Source organism: Myripristis murdjan, chromosome 22 (genome assembly GCF_902150065.1).
Source record: "Myripristis murdjan chromosome 22, fMyrMur1.1, whole genome shotgun sequence".
Lineage (NCBI taxonomy): Eukaryota > Metazoa > Chordata > Actinopteri > Holocentriformes > Holocentridae > Myripristis > Myripristis murdjan.
In genome coordinates this window covers 6,995,208-7,011,047 of record NC_044001.1, presented here as the reverse complement: position 1 = coordinate 7,011,047, position 15,840 = coordinate 6,995,208, and the positions used below count along the sequence as shown (strand labels likewise).

At 43.7% G+C, this 15,840-nt stretch overlaps 2 protein-coding genes across 11 annotated transcripts in view; both read right to left on the bottom strand.

The window, feature by feature from the left end:
* Window positions 1-9,606, bottom strand: part of numb (NUMB endocytic adaptor protein) — a 44,139-nt gene extending 34,533 nt beyond the window's left edge. For all 10 annotated transcript variants that reach the window (XM_030044379.1, XM_030044386.1, XM_030044381.1 and 7 more), the window contains exon 1: window positions 9,470-9,606. The gene's annotated coding sequence lies outside the window, so the exon portion shown is untranslated. The remainder of the gene's footprint in view (window positions 1-9,469) is intronic.
* A 1,588-nt stretch (window positions 9,607-11,194) lies between these two features.
* galnt16 (UDP-N-acetyl-alpha-D-galactosamine:polypeptide N-acetylgalactosaminyltransferase 16) overlaps window positions 11,195-15,840 on the bottom strand; it is a 36,842-nt gene continuing 32,196 nt past the window's right edge. Inside the window, exons 14-15 of the mRNA XM_030044864.1 lie at window positions 15,123-15,239; window positions 11,195-12,137 (exon numbers count right to left, since the gene is read on the bottom strand). Coding sequence (XP_029900724.1) covers window positions 11,994-12,137; window positions 15,123-15,239 — 261 coding nt within the window. The 3' untranslated portion in view covers window positions 11,195-11,993. The remainder of the gene's footprint in view (window positions 12,138-15,122; window positions 15,240-15,840) is intronic.

Below are 15,840 nucleotides of genomic sequence, written 5' to 3'. Positions count from 1 at the left end.
AGAGACAAACACGAGAGGTCAATGTGAGAAAGGACAAACCAATGAGGGGAGCAAGAGAGAATGAATGAAAGAGCGCAAGAGCATAAGAGAGAGATAATGAGCCAAAAGTCAAGGGTGATGGTGATAGAGAGAGGGAAAAGAGATTACATGGAAAAAAAAAAACTATGAGAGGAATCAATATCACTCCCTGGTGCTATCTGCTGCACCAACACATTGTCAATAACAGAGCCTTTTCACCCCAATAACATTACTGGTAAAAAGGACTATGGTCAGGGTTAGTTGCTGTGTGTGTGTGTGTGTGCAGTGTGTGGTAGCAGTATTTGTCTAGCAGCAGGAGTGTTGAGAGTATGGAGTGAAACGGGAACTTCCTGCAGAGCGAACAGACATGCGAGCACAACGCTGCTCCTCTGACCTGGCCAAGACACACACACACACACACACACACACACACTATTTCCCCATTTGCCTCACCTGTAAGCCAGAACACAGGAAAACTACTCAGACAGATTCCTGAGACATGCTAAGAATAAAAAAAAAAAATTATATTCGGTGACCACACACCATTTATTAGAGTGTACCGTCTAGGAAACACAATGATCTTCCAGAAACTACTCTCCATTCACCTCCAAAAAAGGAGCTTGAGTCAGACAGTAATACGAGTCCACATGAGGCAAGGCAGGTCGCACTGACATCACGCATCAGCCAACCAAACTGGTCCTGCCAGCATGAATTCAAATGGGGGCCGTAGTATTCACTGCAGCTGCCGAGCCGCTTACTCACTTGAGGAATGCTTTCCACGTACCTGGGTTCCTTTCTTTTGTCTGCTGGTTGGGCTATTTGTTAACTCGATCGGAAGTAAGGATGACTGCAAAGTGCAAAGTTACACAACCGATTCAAGCCAAATTGCAAGCGCTACCTGGTTGTTTACCCAGGAGATCTGTGATGCAGCACACACCTTATATCTAGGAAAGCTGACATGCTGACGGGGTCACATGTGTTTTTAAACCCCCAAGGGTGTTTAACTTCCTCGGACTACATTTTGTGGCTAGGCAATATTGGCATAACAAGGGATTGCTCAATGACTGGAATTTTGTTTTTGCGTGGTTACTTTAGCAAAACTGTGTCAGGAAGTACAGAGAACCAATTTGATGATTTTACAGCTACAGGTAAATACCTCTTCCCATATATGGCTCTGGGGTGGAGGCATTTTCTGGAAATCAGACTGGAAAGCACCTGTAGAGGTCTGAAGCTAGACTATGACTTTGTGAGGATGAGATCATAATATGAATGGTTTCTGTACAAAAACAAACCAGTATTATAACCTATAGTGCAATAACTCCTGTCCATGTTTGCACTTGTACATATATTTTTTTCTTTCTTTTTATTCTATATATATTTATATTTATATTCCTTTCTTTATTTTTCTTGACTATTTGCTCTTTTTACTTTACACTTGGAGTGGGAGTTGTTATTGTAACAAAAAGTAATTTCCCCCGGGGGGATCAATAAAGTATTCTGATTCTGATTCTGATTATTTCAAAGACAGATGACTTTCAAATTCAGACAGGACTTTTCTGTAAGCATGGGTCTCACAAAGATTGTTATGATAGTCATACCCGTCATTTGCTCTTACATATCAGCAATCCCTTTGTCTGACCACATGTCATTTCATTCCACAAGGTGTAGCCTATAGCTCTTTTAGGTGGAGTGGACAGTTGTAGTACAAACAGAGGAAGTCAATTCACACAGCCTAGCAGGCAGACTAGCAGTCAGCCTCTCCCTCTGCAGCAGAGATGAAGCTCAGGCAGGAAATGAAGCCATTTTACATTTTGAAAGTTACTCTATACTGATGCTCTTATCCAGCTTGCAATGACTGAATATTTAAGGATTCAGCATCTTGCTCAAGGACACTCTCCCAGCTCACAAGGCTGTTGATGGAGACACAATGGCTGTGGGGATTGAACTCATCAGTTTTCAATTAGAGGATAGTGTCTGTAAGCACTGACTGTGTGAGAAATTGAGTTGGATTCATCTTTCCATATATCTCGGTTTACTTGATGAGGCAGGAGTCATTTCTGGCCAGGGCATGCAAAGCCCATGCCATCCCTTATGAGAAGAGCAGGCTACTTAAGCCTCTCCCTCACCAGCCAAAGACAGAGTTTAGGCAGACAGGCAGGCAGGCAGGCAGAGAGACAGACAGACAGGCTAGCAGGCAGGGACTGCAGAGCATCAGAGAATGGAAAATTACCAGGCCTCCACAATCAGCTGGGCTCCTTTGATCAGCCTGAGCCCAGGCACCAATTACTGTGGGATAATCGGCGGCCCTCAGAGGCCTGACGAGCTGCAGGCAGCGCGGGCACAACGGGTCAGTGACCAGCAGGCAAAGGCCTGGTCAACAGGGCGCACAGAGCCAAAAGCAGACGGTGCCCCTTGCTGAAATGCTGCATGAAGGCGGCCAAACGGACAAGCAGCACAGCGAAGCCATTGTTCCCCTCCTGTCGACTCAGCACAGTGGCACTCTCACAAGCCAGCCGTCCCTCTCTCCAGACCGCTTGGTGGGATGGCGTGGAGTGAGTGAACATGTAAGGCATATCTTAAGGGCTCTGTCACACACACTCTCTTGTACGCACGCAACATGAGCACAAATGTAGACATACATACGTACACACACACACATACACACACACACACACACACACACACACCTCTGTCCCTGTGATTGTGATAAAAAAGCTGCAGTGCTGAAGGTGGCACTTGCTGCACACTGATGCAACACACAGGAAACGCACTCCCCACCACCCTCCTCTGCTGACAACCCCCTCCCACCCAAAAAAGGTATCTACATTCTACCTACTTTGCTTCACTTTATCTGACGGAGTGTGGACTGACAAAGCACAGTAAATGTGAGTGCGTGCACGCTTGCAAATGAATAGTGCTTCTCCCCTCTTGCTCTCTCACCAACAATCTTGTGGTTGTGTCTGACTGGCACAAATGTGAGCTAGCAGCAGCGATAAAAAAACAAACACGAGGCCTCACTTCTTGAGGCAGAACATGACACTCAGCTCATTAATAATTGACACATTTTTCTTGCGGTGGTGAGTGTTCATCATCGATTAGACTAGGCTGCTGTGTTGTTTGCTGCACTGCCTCTCCCTCCCTTCTCGACACCACGCTGACCCCAGACAATTCCCAGACCCCTCACACCGCCTTGATAGATCACTGATTATCCTGGTCATCACTGCCGCAGGTAGAAAACAACATAATTACATCACAAAACCTGAGTTTCCCCGATGTTTCACTGAGTCTTGTGCCTACTCATATCCTATACAGTTATCTAACAGCACCACAGTAGCCAGTGGACTTTGGATCAGGCACGCTCCTGTTACACAACAACTAGTGCCGGTCCAAGTAGACCCATATGGGCCAGAAGGAGCTTCCCAGTAAACCATGAGTCAGCAGAAGACTCTGATCTCGTAACAGCGAGGCCCGGGGAGAAGAGAGATGCTACACTAGGGGAAATGGAGCCTATTTACCAGGCTGATTTGATAACAGCATAACTACATGCTCCATGTGCAGGGAATCTGGTGCTTTTTTTCCGTAATTATAGATAAATCTGGACCTTTTTCACTTCTGATAGAAATTCATAGAAAAGAACATTACGTATTGGCTGATAATAACACAATTCAAACTGTGATAATTAGTTTTCAGGTCAGGTCACTACACAAAAATTACATTACATTTGATCTATGAGATTCCAAATGGGGTTACAAGTATTAACTTTTAATACTGAAGAAATGCCTTCCAAGTCCTTTTTTTTTTTAAACCATGGTATCTATCAATTGCATGTGATAACAAATATGACTGTAGCACCTGGCTACTGACAGGCAGTGCATGGTTATGTTCCTCGAATGACGGCCAACAAACGGCTGTCACAAATCGCACCCTGGCTGTCAGTCAGCAATCAATTTTTCATTGATAGTCTATGTATAGAGATGCTGTCAGCAAACGTTACCACCCACTTGTCTCTCTTTGCACCCAACACTTGACACAGCCCACCGCAACACACAGTTCAGTCAATGGTACATGTGCTGTAAGTTCATGCCATCTGGAAAGTAAGTACCAGTCCTCTTAATGAGGCAACACCTGCCTGGGGAAAGCTCACTAAAGAGGAAGGGAGCAAACAAGTTCAGCCGTTGTTGAAATTCAATACTGCTGAAGAAAGCAGTAATGACTGTCATCAATACAATGCTACTGAAGAAAGTACAAAGTTCCTGAGTATCTAAATTTCAAATGTGAGTCTGTGACTAAATAAATAATACACACAATTCTCACTCAAACGAAGTGGGAAAATGTCATGAATAATAAATCGGATGTTAACTCATCTTAAGGATTGTGGATGCAACTGTAATGTTTTCTGCATAGTTTTCTACCCTTGTTAATATGGTGGAAAGAGGCACTGTCGAAAAATCTGAGTAGTTTCTATTTACCTGCCACAAAGGCTAATGGAGAAAAAAGTTTACTTCAGATACTGAATATAGCAATCCTGTATTAGCCTCAATCAGCTGAGGGGAGATGACTGGTGGTTCTGATGGGAGAGAAATCAACTTTCTGGACATTTTGTTCTGTGCGCCATTGGGTCATAATGTACTTATCAAAGCATCACCCAGCAACCGCTGTGGTTACCAGGAAACGGGAGCCACGGCAACGTCGATGCTAGTCTGGAGTGACGACAGCAGGACCCAGAAAGCCCGCGACTGTACTGCAGATTAGACAGAGCCGCATAAGAGGCAGCGTGCAGACTGCCTGCTCAGGTAGATGGAAACTGTGCATGGCGTGTGAGGTTATGATATCACCATGACCCATAGCTGTGGACATGGAATCATTAGACACATGAACACGCACATGCACGTATACGCGCGCACACGCACACACACACACACACACACACACACACACACACACACACACACACACACACACACACACACACACACACACACACACACACACACACACACGTCACCTGGGGAGTTATTGCAGCAACTGCACATCAAGATTCTCTCATCTGCTCCTAAAGTGGAACTGCACAGCCAGACATAGGGATACATCCATTCTCAAACATCCTCCCTGAATCCTAAAATCTGACCAACTGACCAACAGCAGATCACACAATGAAGGTCTGATAGAGATTAGAAAGAGATGCTTGTCTATTTTCATTTCTAATCCACTGGTTCTGTAATCTATTAGTGACTTTAGCATGGCCATTTAAAAGCTGAATGTGTATTTGACTCTGTGAGGTGACAGATGTACACAAAACAGCCACAAGGCTTGGGCATCCACCATCCTGGCTGGCGCCGGTGGCTGGCATGATGTTCCCACCCTCTGAGATACACCACCAGTCACTCCCGTCCTGGGTCACTCGTAATTAAAGCAGAGATCAGAGGGCTGAATAAAGCATGAGCTGTTCCAGCCCAGGAGGCTCAGGTATCGCTCTATATAGGGGCCCAGGGGTGGTGGTGAGAGACAAAGGAGTCTCTGAGCCCCATACCATGCACAGGGAGGAGAGAGAGAGAGATAGGGAGGCAAACCTGAAAGACAACTCCTTGAATACAGAGACTCCCCCCACCGGCCCTAATCCACAGCTTCAAGAGCCAGGGCAAAAAGAGGAGCTCAAAGCCCACTGGACCTAATTAAGAGTGGGAGATATTGTCTCAAATGGGGACCATCAAAGAAGTTTGTGTGCTAAGCTACAAAACACTGTGAAACACCCACCCATACACTGTTTTATAATAAAATAGCTGCTGATGCAGCCAAATTGACTTCAATTTGTTAGGTCTAACAGCCTGCAGAGACAAATAAGGCATGACTTGGAGAAAACACACTCCTTGGCCTTGGTTTTGTGTTTATCACATCTACGTACAAGCAGTTTCCTAAAGACAACATCTTTCAAAGTCACTGATATGTGTGAAAAGTTGACAATCATTACTTGCCTTCATGGTAAAAAAAAGATAACACCACTCAGTAACATACACAGCAAACAGTCCAAACTAACACTGCAGCTTCTCAGGACCTATTTTAGGCTACTTATGTTGAAATGGGGTCAGCAGCACATTTGAGATCCTGATTCTAATATCTCCCCACTGGTAGAATCTTCTCAGAGTCTCTCTGTTGGATCCGGTCCCAATCAGCTCAGAATATGGGGCTGTGCGTAAATTTAACAAGTGCAGATGGTATGCCTTCTTCCTAATGATGCAAATGTACTAATTGCCACATGGCCCTGGGTGTTAGCGAAGTCCTTAGATACAGTCACACCTGCAGCTAATTTCCTTTGGTCTAAACCATTGTGGAAATGTTTACTTTGCTGTATTTCACTATTTGGTTTATTTAGGCCCATACTGCCCAATTACAAGCAAACATCAAGAGTAATCAAGAGTAGCTTCTTTACTCTGTTTAGTAAGTTTCAGTAAACTGTTATCCTCTGAGTCTAGAGCTTTTAGTTGAAGTGGGAGGTCAATACTTATGTATTTAAATAAACACAGTGAACTTAATATCTGCACTTCTTTACCTCTCTCATGTTCATACCAGTTAAGAGCATATGCGGAAATAACTGAGTATGAGCATCAGTCCAGACTATGGCTTACCCTCCATTAATTTCACTATGCTAAGCTTTCCAAGGATGAGCAACTGCTGGCCATCAGATATAAACACTGGTGTCCTCATACCCATAAAACCTTGCGGTGTGGGGACAGTTACTGTTGTTGGTTTGGATTATGCTCTCACTACTAACAAACCAAAGAACAATCTACTTGGAAGGGAACAGAGATTGGGATTGTCGGGCGTTTTGGTGTAAATATTTTGTGCCACCAAAGCCGAAATGAAGGACTAACCTCTTCAGCGTTTGCTTTCCGAACAGGCTTACTGTGAACACAAACCTCCTGCACAGTGATGTTGACATCATGCACCAGAATTGTTTGACTTTATCAGTCAGTACATTCAATGACCCATATCAAAACTTCAGTCTAAAGGAAGGATCGACACAAAAAACTAACAGGTCTGGTGAGCAGTCATGAGACGGGCACAGACGACATGCCCTGATACAAACAGTCTGGTGTCGAAAAGCAAGAACACGGGCATATCTCTCCCCCCGTCATCATCTCAGATGGATTCAACATAGCATCGGACTGGAAGCTGAGCTGACAATGAAGCTGGAAGCAACAATATCTCACTGCCATCAGGGTAGAGTGAGACTGCAGAAAGTGAGGTCCTTTGAAAGCACTGTCATTGTACAGATAGTTTATCTGCCCGTGTTGCATCACTGTGCAGCAGTCACATGGACAGCTCCTTGCCAAGAAAGGCCCTCTCCTTAGAGAGTAGGGCAAGATATTTGAGAGTAAAGTCTGAGAGTGAAATCACAAAGGTTTGGACAGAGACTCACTCATGCATTCTCCTCCTCTCTCAAACAGCCAACAGACTGGTACAGTGGGTTTGATGGCCAGTTTCATCTGCCTTGTTCTGCTCTCAAGAGATGAGTTCAAGTTCAGGGTTAGAGCCCAATATAAGTGTTAACAGTCTCAAAAGACTTTACATGCCCACATGTTCATAACAAATAGGACAACACCCCCCTATTTAATCCACCTAGTGGGCAAGAAAAAACCAACTGGATTGAGGAAAAAATGGAGGAAATCTTGAGAAGGGCCATTCCTGGCCAGACAGGTGTACAATAGGCGTCGACCCAGTGAGCAAATTAAACATTACAGTCATAAAACAAATGCAAGAAAACACACTAATAGACAATATGAGAACAGAAGCAGCAGGAAGCCTCGGCTGAGGCAGCAGACAGACACAGGACGAAAAGCAGCCAAAGAGCAGTCCTGGCAGCCAGGACGAGAGGAATGACAATGAGGAGGACAACACAGGGGGAGACGAGGCATGGGACCTTGGAGGAGGATAACCACACATGCACAGGGCATGCAACTCATGCATATGAGACACATACACACTGAAGAAGGGGGAGAACATTAGTGGGACCAAGACAAAGAAGCAGGTGCATAAATGGATTGATGGAGATGAGCTCAGGAAGGAGTTATGTTTGAAAACTTGAAGAAATTACCTGCAAGCCACAATGCATAAGGTGCATTTGCCTCACTAGGAGAGAGAATTATGACAAACCCCATGCAGAAAACTGGCAGGTAAATGCAGACTTGCTTATCAGTAAACAGACATACCTTGCAAATCACAACTCACGATCTTCTCTAACTAGTTATGGCCCGCTGGCTCACCAAATTTCACCATGGACTTTGATGTGACACTATCCCATGTTAAAGAGAGTGACATGTATCAGAACTAAACACACTCAGTGGTGACAATTAGACCACTTCAACAAAACTGTATCTCAGAGTCTACAAATCCAATTCACACAACCCCTCTCCCCACCATCAACAAAATAACAGTGGCAGAGCTAATTAGGGCATCCAAATTGTGTTGTCCTGACCAATGAACAGGGCGTTTCAACTAAATAGATGGGTTACTTGTGCTGCTGTGTGAAATGAACACTCAGCAAAGCCTGCATGTTGATGGTAATATAACCACTGATGTTTATTCAGCCATGGCCGCCGGACTGAATTGAAATGTCTGCTCTGTATTTACTCCAAGGAAGGAACTCCAAACTAGCAAGCAAAAGGTCTGGAACTGATATGATTACCATAAAAGAGAATATAACTGAGGGCACATTATCACAGCACACAAAAATCCTGGGCATCAGACTGAGTCACGGTTTGTGTCCAGAGGCTGGCAACCTGACTAATGATTGGGTTGGCTTTCGGTGGACGTCCAAGCTGAGAAGCTGTATTTTTAAACCAGCTGCTCGGGCTGTACATGACACATTTTCAAACACAGTCGCTAAACTTAGCTGCGTTTTGGCAAATGCACCATATGCGTACTAAACTAGATCACCAACAAAAATGTTACACGAATTAACAATCTAAAAATGTGAGATAGCTGACAAGTTTGCCCCACTGATTCGGTCCAAGCCGGGTCTATTATTTTGCTGAGTAAGCTCCTGGCCAGGTAAGGTGAGTGTTAGGTAACTATTAAAGCCAAGTGCCAACTACTTCACTAGCTAGCTAGCCTGCTAACGCCTTAGCCCCATCGGCAGTCGACAGGGCAGGGGCAAACCTTCTCCACCTGCGAAGGATGGTAGAAAGCCTCACACCTTCCACCGCCACTCTTTAACACTCTTATCTCCTTGTCTTGTTAGGTTAGCGAGCGAGCTAAATGACATGTAATTGGGTCCGGCAGGTTCCGCATTAAGCAGCTGGCACCCAGGAAAGCCGAAAACGGCAGCTAACGTTAGCCGGGGAGCTAACGTTAATTCTGAGCCGCGCTGGAGAAACACAGCTAACGGATAATGATGTTTAGCCTGGCTCACCGACGGGCTAATCAGACAACCCCGGCGCCTTGTTCAACCTACCTGCGATCGGCGTTGCGACCCAGAAGATGTTCGGTTAACGCTGTCACCTATTTCTCACGAACAGTGCCAAAATAATTCAAATTCCACAGAAAGTGCTGGGAGACGCTCGCAGTCCAATCGCTTCTCCCACTGCTGCTGAATGGCTGCTACGCGGAGACTCAACCAAACTTCCTCCTTAGCAACGGACCGCCCCCCTGCACGCTGATTGGACGAGGCAGGCAGATTCAAGGTGATCGATTGACGATAGCGTAACCCCCGAATACACAGGACTTTAGGTGCAATACCTGCAAACTATTTAATGCAATAAGCAATCCATCACCTGATGTCTGCACCATTATCTCCCAAAATCCGCCTGTTATGCAATCTGCACCATATTCCTTTAAATCCCAGGAGTCTTGTGCAATTTTCCCCTGGGTCCCCACATGACAATTATGTTTTAATGAGACCTATAATATTCTCTGTTTGGGCCTCAAACAAGTTGAGAACAGTGAGGGTCTTCATATTAAAATCATATTACCCAGTCACTTTGCAGCAAAGAGATCTTATTTCAGGTTTTGCTGTGTTTGCCTCCACTCCTGATGATGAAACCCCGGCCCCCTTTACAAGGCCAGTAGTTTATCAGTATTAGCCAGCATTCCTCACATAGCTATGTGCAGGGATGAAACCCTGCTGAAACCCAGACTGGTGCAGTTTGTGGCCTACAGAGTTGCAAAATCAAGAAGAAAAAAAAAACCACTCTAACAAAGTTGCCAAACCTGTTTTATTCATGAATGTCATGTCTGTGTCATCCTTTCCACTTTTCTGCTTTCTCTTTTTTTTTTCCTTCTCTCTTGGATTTTATTTCTTGCCCCTTTATTCTCCCTTATCTTAAACCTAATCCTCTCTATTGCTCCTTTTTACAACAAGCGCCTATCCATCAACCTGTCAAGGTCGAGTAAGAGTCATAAAATAAGGCTGGTGAGAGTCTGCTGTCTCTTAGGTTATTTTGCCCCCTTCTGGTCACCATAGGGAAATTGTGCTATTGTGACATTAAAGGTTTTCAGCAGCCAATTTGGCATGTATGGCTTTTCTTCATAAGGTATAGCCAACAAAAAGCTGTATCTTATCTTATATATTTGCATTGTCATGGTATCTTCATGTTTTGATGTTTTGTTTGATTTCCTAAGAAATATTTGCAGTCACTTTTGCAAGCCTCCCCATTCTGAATGCACAGTTTGACTCAAATTTCGGAGGTCTTCTTTGAAGTGGGTAATCTCATGCAGTGATGTATAATTATGTGTTTGCCAGTTTTAGACAGTGACAAGATGAGCTTCAGGTGAAACAAGGTGGGAGATGAGAGGGTGCACGGGCGATGGGAAAATTTGTGTCAATTCACCGGAGCGAGTTTCATACTCACATTTACTCATGTTACATTGCTTGCAGTGTCTATTGAAAATGTCTCAGGTTTTTATGAATAGATCCCTGGAGGTGGATCTTGAGACAGATTTCTGTAGGATCTGGTAATATATACTTACGTTTTAGACAGTGTGCATTTTTATCCACAGTGATTCTGAATGAATACAACATTATCAAGTTTTAGTTCCAAGACGTTTCTATGCCATAGATTGTTGGATGGATAGACAGAAAATTGTCTTTGCAGCTACTTGTCCTGCACTCTGGTGTGATATTATTGCGTATTAAAATCAGTTGCAAGAGCATAAATCAATAAGTTCACATAAACACCGATTATTTACAACTGGATTTGTTAGCACATTTTATTTTTCAAACAACATATAGGGTACTTTACACAAAATCCAAGCTGTATTCTGCTTCCAATATTTACATAAAATCTTTGAGAGAGAGAAAAAAAAAAACATTCTTTGGGTTTGACCATGCAAAACAATAAATAATGTTCCTGATGATGCTTTGCATGGTACTTCAAGACTGCTATTCAGCATTAAAAAAATAAAAAATAAATCCAAAAAAAAAAAAAAAAAAAAAGCTCAGGTCTTGGTTGGCTACACATAAAGCTGCCCTGGTCCACACAGTCACCAGACATGCCTCAACCTAAGACTAGGCAACAAGACAAGCAGTGACATTAAGTCAGATAGTCAGAGTAAGTGCACCTCAACACATTTGCTAGAGTACTTGTTTGTTTTGAGGCAGTCCTCACCAGTCCGATTTTAAGCAATTTGTCGACCAGGATAGATACAGAAAAGAAAAAAAGTGAAATGTGCAACAGTTTTCAGTGAAAAGCTTAGATTACCTAGAAGAACCGCAGTATCCTTACAGGATGAAGCGCTGTACAGAAAAGATAAGACCTCCGATGATTCGCTCAGCAAGGCCTTAAAATGTTTTCACTGATGCTCTTGTCATCCAGACACATCGAACAGGAGCTCGCAGTAGACATCACAAAAATACAGTTCTCAGCCTCACTCCTTTCATCCCTCAGCAAGGCGGCAGACAGTGTGCAGATGTGATCCCCTGAGTCCTTCTGCAGGCCAGGGCCAGGATCTGCTCTGCTCCTCCCTCTCCCTCTGATCTTTCAGGTGATTAGCTGCGGCTCCCAGGACTGGCTGGCCAGCTGGGGGCGACATTGAGTGATGGCTGGAGGGCCGGCCAGGGGCTGACTGTCCAGGCAGAGGCCGCTCACCATGTGCTGCAGCGCGGTGCCTCTTGGCTTCCATTTCTGCGAGCCGAGTTGGTGGGCAGAGAATAAAGAAGAATGAGGTCAAAACACGAGTGCATCCCTTTCAGTTAGTTTTATAGACAGGACAAAAGTGCTCGCGCATCGTCTGGTTTGTATTACTTCAATCTCATAAATGATGTGCATCGGTGCAGGAGTTTCAAGTCAGTAGTGAGTAATGGACTGAGTCAGAGCTGGATTACAGTAATCACATGAGTGATTGACTTGTTGTATTCAGAGTGGAAAAATCATAGTAGAGCCAGCAGCAGAACATGGCAGCCTGCCATCTCGCAGAGGAATGAGAAACAATTTGCTTTCACTTTGTCTCCAGTGTAATGCTTACATCGAACTGGATTCAGCGGTATTGTGTCGAGATGCATTAAACTGCGGCCTAAAAGTCAGAGAAATGGGCTTGTCAGCTGAGGGTCACAAGTTCAGATCCTAAGAGGAGCTGGGAAAATCTGGGTGGGGACAGTGAATAAGCAGCATTCCCCTCTCTCTCTGAGTAACAGCCTTCTAATCGTCCAATCTGAACGCCCCCATGCCCCGATAAAGACATGGAGATCTCAGTGGAAATGCTTGGTGGTTCCATCACAGAGCGCTGATCTAATACTGGTCAGCTCTCTGGTGTCTGTATATTTATTTAACTGTATGAATATGAAGCAGGGCATTGCTGAAAATGAGCTGAATAAATAAAGTTTCAAAAGATAATACAGCTGGATGGGCAACTCATTTATTCCTTCGTATCTCCACCTTATATTTAACATTAACAAGCACATTTAATCATCTCAACATTGGCAATGCCATCCTCATTTATCCCCCACTCACCACTTGGTCACACACTGCGTCGATCACTTTGGCAATTGCAATTCAAAAGTCCATGTTCGTTCAGAAAGCCAGAGAGGCTGTTTATTAATTGGCTACCAAAACATGAAATAATTACTTTGTATACATTTGTTTCCACTAATTAACTAGCAAATTTGATTCTCTGATGACCTATAAATGTAATAGTCTCTGTAATGGATACTCCCAAGGGTCCAGTCACCAACACATGGTGAGTGAAAGCGGCTGAGCACATTTTAGAAGAAACCTGAGAACAAAGTGAACAGAGCAAGAGGGAACTGTATTCCTCATAAACAGGCTGTCTATAAATCACTGATTCGGTTTATTAGCTCGATGATTAAATAGTCGGAGCAGACCTTCGAGCAACAACGGAGGGTGACGGCGCCAAGGAGAGGTTCGTGGAGCCAGATGGAGGCTTATCAAAGTGTAGAGGAGAGTAGGGGGTTAATCGTAATCTCTTGGAAGGTGCAGGAGAGTGTGTGTGACAGGAATGAGTACGCTGAAGCATGAGTGGGGGTGTGATAGGGGATGTATTTGTGTATATGTGTGTGTCTGCTTGTGAAAGTGAGAGACAGAGTTCACAACGTACAGAATTGAGTAACAGCATTTATGTCGTACAGCACAAACTGCATTATAATTCTTAACAGTTTGCATACAGTTTGAATGTGATGGTATTTGAAGGCCAAAACAAATACCAGTATTTTTGTGTTGAAGCAGCAGACAGCTAATATTTTGTGCTGATATTCCAAGTAGTCAGTGATTCCCGAGAATTTAAGTTTTTGTCAGGGTGGAAACAGCATTTAGATCATCGCGAAACACTAAAACTCTCATCTTAGAGAACATGAATTAAATTCTTGGAGGGTTAGCAGCTCTGTAAACCTCACTGAACCAATTCAAAGGTTGGGGAGACTTGTGGCACATTAAATGAAAAACGAAATCGCAAAAAAAAAAAAAAAAAAACATTATTGAGCAATTAAATGAAAACATAGATGTTCAAAGACAATAAAATTTCATTGCAGGTTTTACAGCCTCAGGCAAATGTCATGTCAGCCTAACCCTAACACTAGATCAATGCTGAAACGAATGTGCCCTCGCAAAAAATTTTACAAAAAGGAACCACCAATCAGTTGTCGCTCAAAGGGTTAAATGTGATATGATTCATTGAGAGAGGAAAGGTCAAAAAACAAGCTAATTTTCTCTCTGGTGGATTAAGCACTCATGACAGAGGCCAAACGTCTCCCACAGCAAAAGAGGCTGCTTATTGATGGGCAGACTCCCAAAGCAGTCTCAAAGGATTGAGAGTGCCTGCAGAGAGATGAGAGCCTGGGCTGGCCAGAGTCCTGCACACTCACACACATGCTTCCAGTTAAAAGGCCCTTTTCAATGTCATAAGTCAACGGTGGAGCCAGCGCTGGTCCGGCAGGGATCTGAATGCTCAACACGGACGGAAAGGGGGGGAGGACGAGAAAGAAGAAACAGGGTGGGGCTCTGAAGTTATGGGATCTCCTGTGTTACCGAGTCTGTAAAACTGACTCTTTTCCCTTTGGCGTGAGCTGCATCAGCACAACAAGGCCACTGTGAGCCATCAGTCTCTCAGCCTCCTGCTCTCATCGGCAGGCAGGCTGCTTATCATGTGTCCTGGAGCCACCTCCAAGCGTCTCATGTCTCACTTTAATCCGCTGTGAGTGACACTTGAAGAACAAATGACCAGCTGCGTTCCAACACCAGAGATGAATGTTTGGAAAAATTTAGACATACTCTTAAAATGACTAATAGAGAAAGATTAAAGCAAGAGATGGTACTTTTAATGGATAACAGGCTAACATGTTCTTGACAAGATGATAAAAATTTCACAGATTGGCTCACATTAAAATTGGATATACATTACAGAAACTGGAGGACAGGCCTGATGTCGCTGTTTTTTTTTTTTCCCTAGATGGAAATATAGCACTGTGGTACATAATTCTTTTTGAAAGTCTTTTAAAATGTCAGTATTAAGTATCAGCGAGTCTTAGTAGCAAAATTAAAAAATTGATCTGTTTTTTTAAGCCACTGGAGCACTGGAAATTTTGAAAATATGAAGCTTTTTTTGTTGTTGTTGTTGTTACAGTTTTTCTCAAGGCACTAGTTCTATTTCCCTCCTACCTGTCTGGGCTCTTTTGTGTTGCAGGGCTCCATCTTGACCTTTGACCCTGCTGTGAAGGCTGTGATGGCCAGGCAGAGGTCCTGCTGCCGGATCAGCGGCTCTACAAGCTCCCACCTCTGTAGAAAGATACAGGAGAACGCATTAATAATTACAGGTGTTAAGTTAGAAAAAAAAAAAAAAAAAAAACAGTGGACACAAGATCAGGTCATCTGACTGTCAAAACAAATTTTGTGAAATTGCAGGTTTGCTGCACATGATCGCTTAACCACCCACACGTTTAAATGTTGCATCAGTTGCCATTTATTTTTCATAGCGTGCATAACAACCTGGGAGCAAACACTGCATTTAACATAGTGGCTTTTCAGGTTTGCTTATGCATTTTACTGTGAAGGATTAAGTGTTCAGCAATCCAGGAAGTTTTTTTTTTTTTTTATAGACAGTGGTTTCAGGTGTTATGCCAATACCTCAAAAAATTCCAGCTGTTCACAGGAGGAAATACTTTTATTGGATTGCAAATTTTTACAAATATCCACATTTCAAACTGCTATGATTCTGTCCAGGTAATCAGGGAGTGTGGATCAGCTGTGCCAAGTTATTCTCGAGTTCACAGGCTTGAGCCACACAGATTTATTTATTTTCCTTGTTGGAGACGTCTTGCTGTCTTTCTATTACTTGCCATCCTTCATCTCAACCACAGTCGCAGGCTACAAACATCCC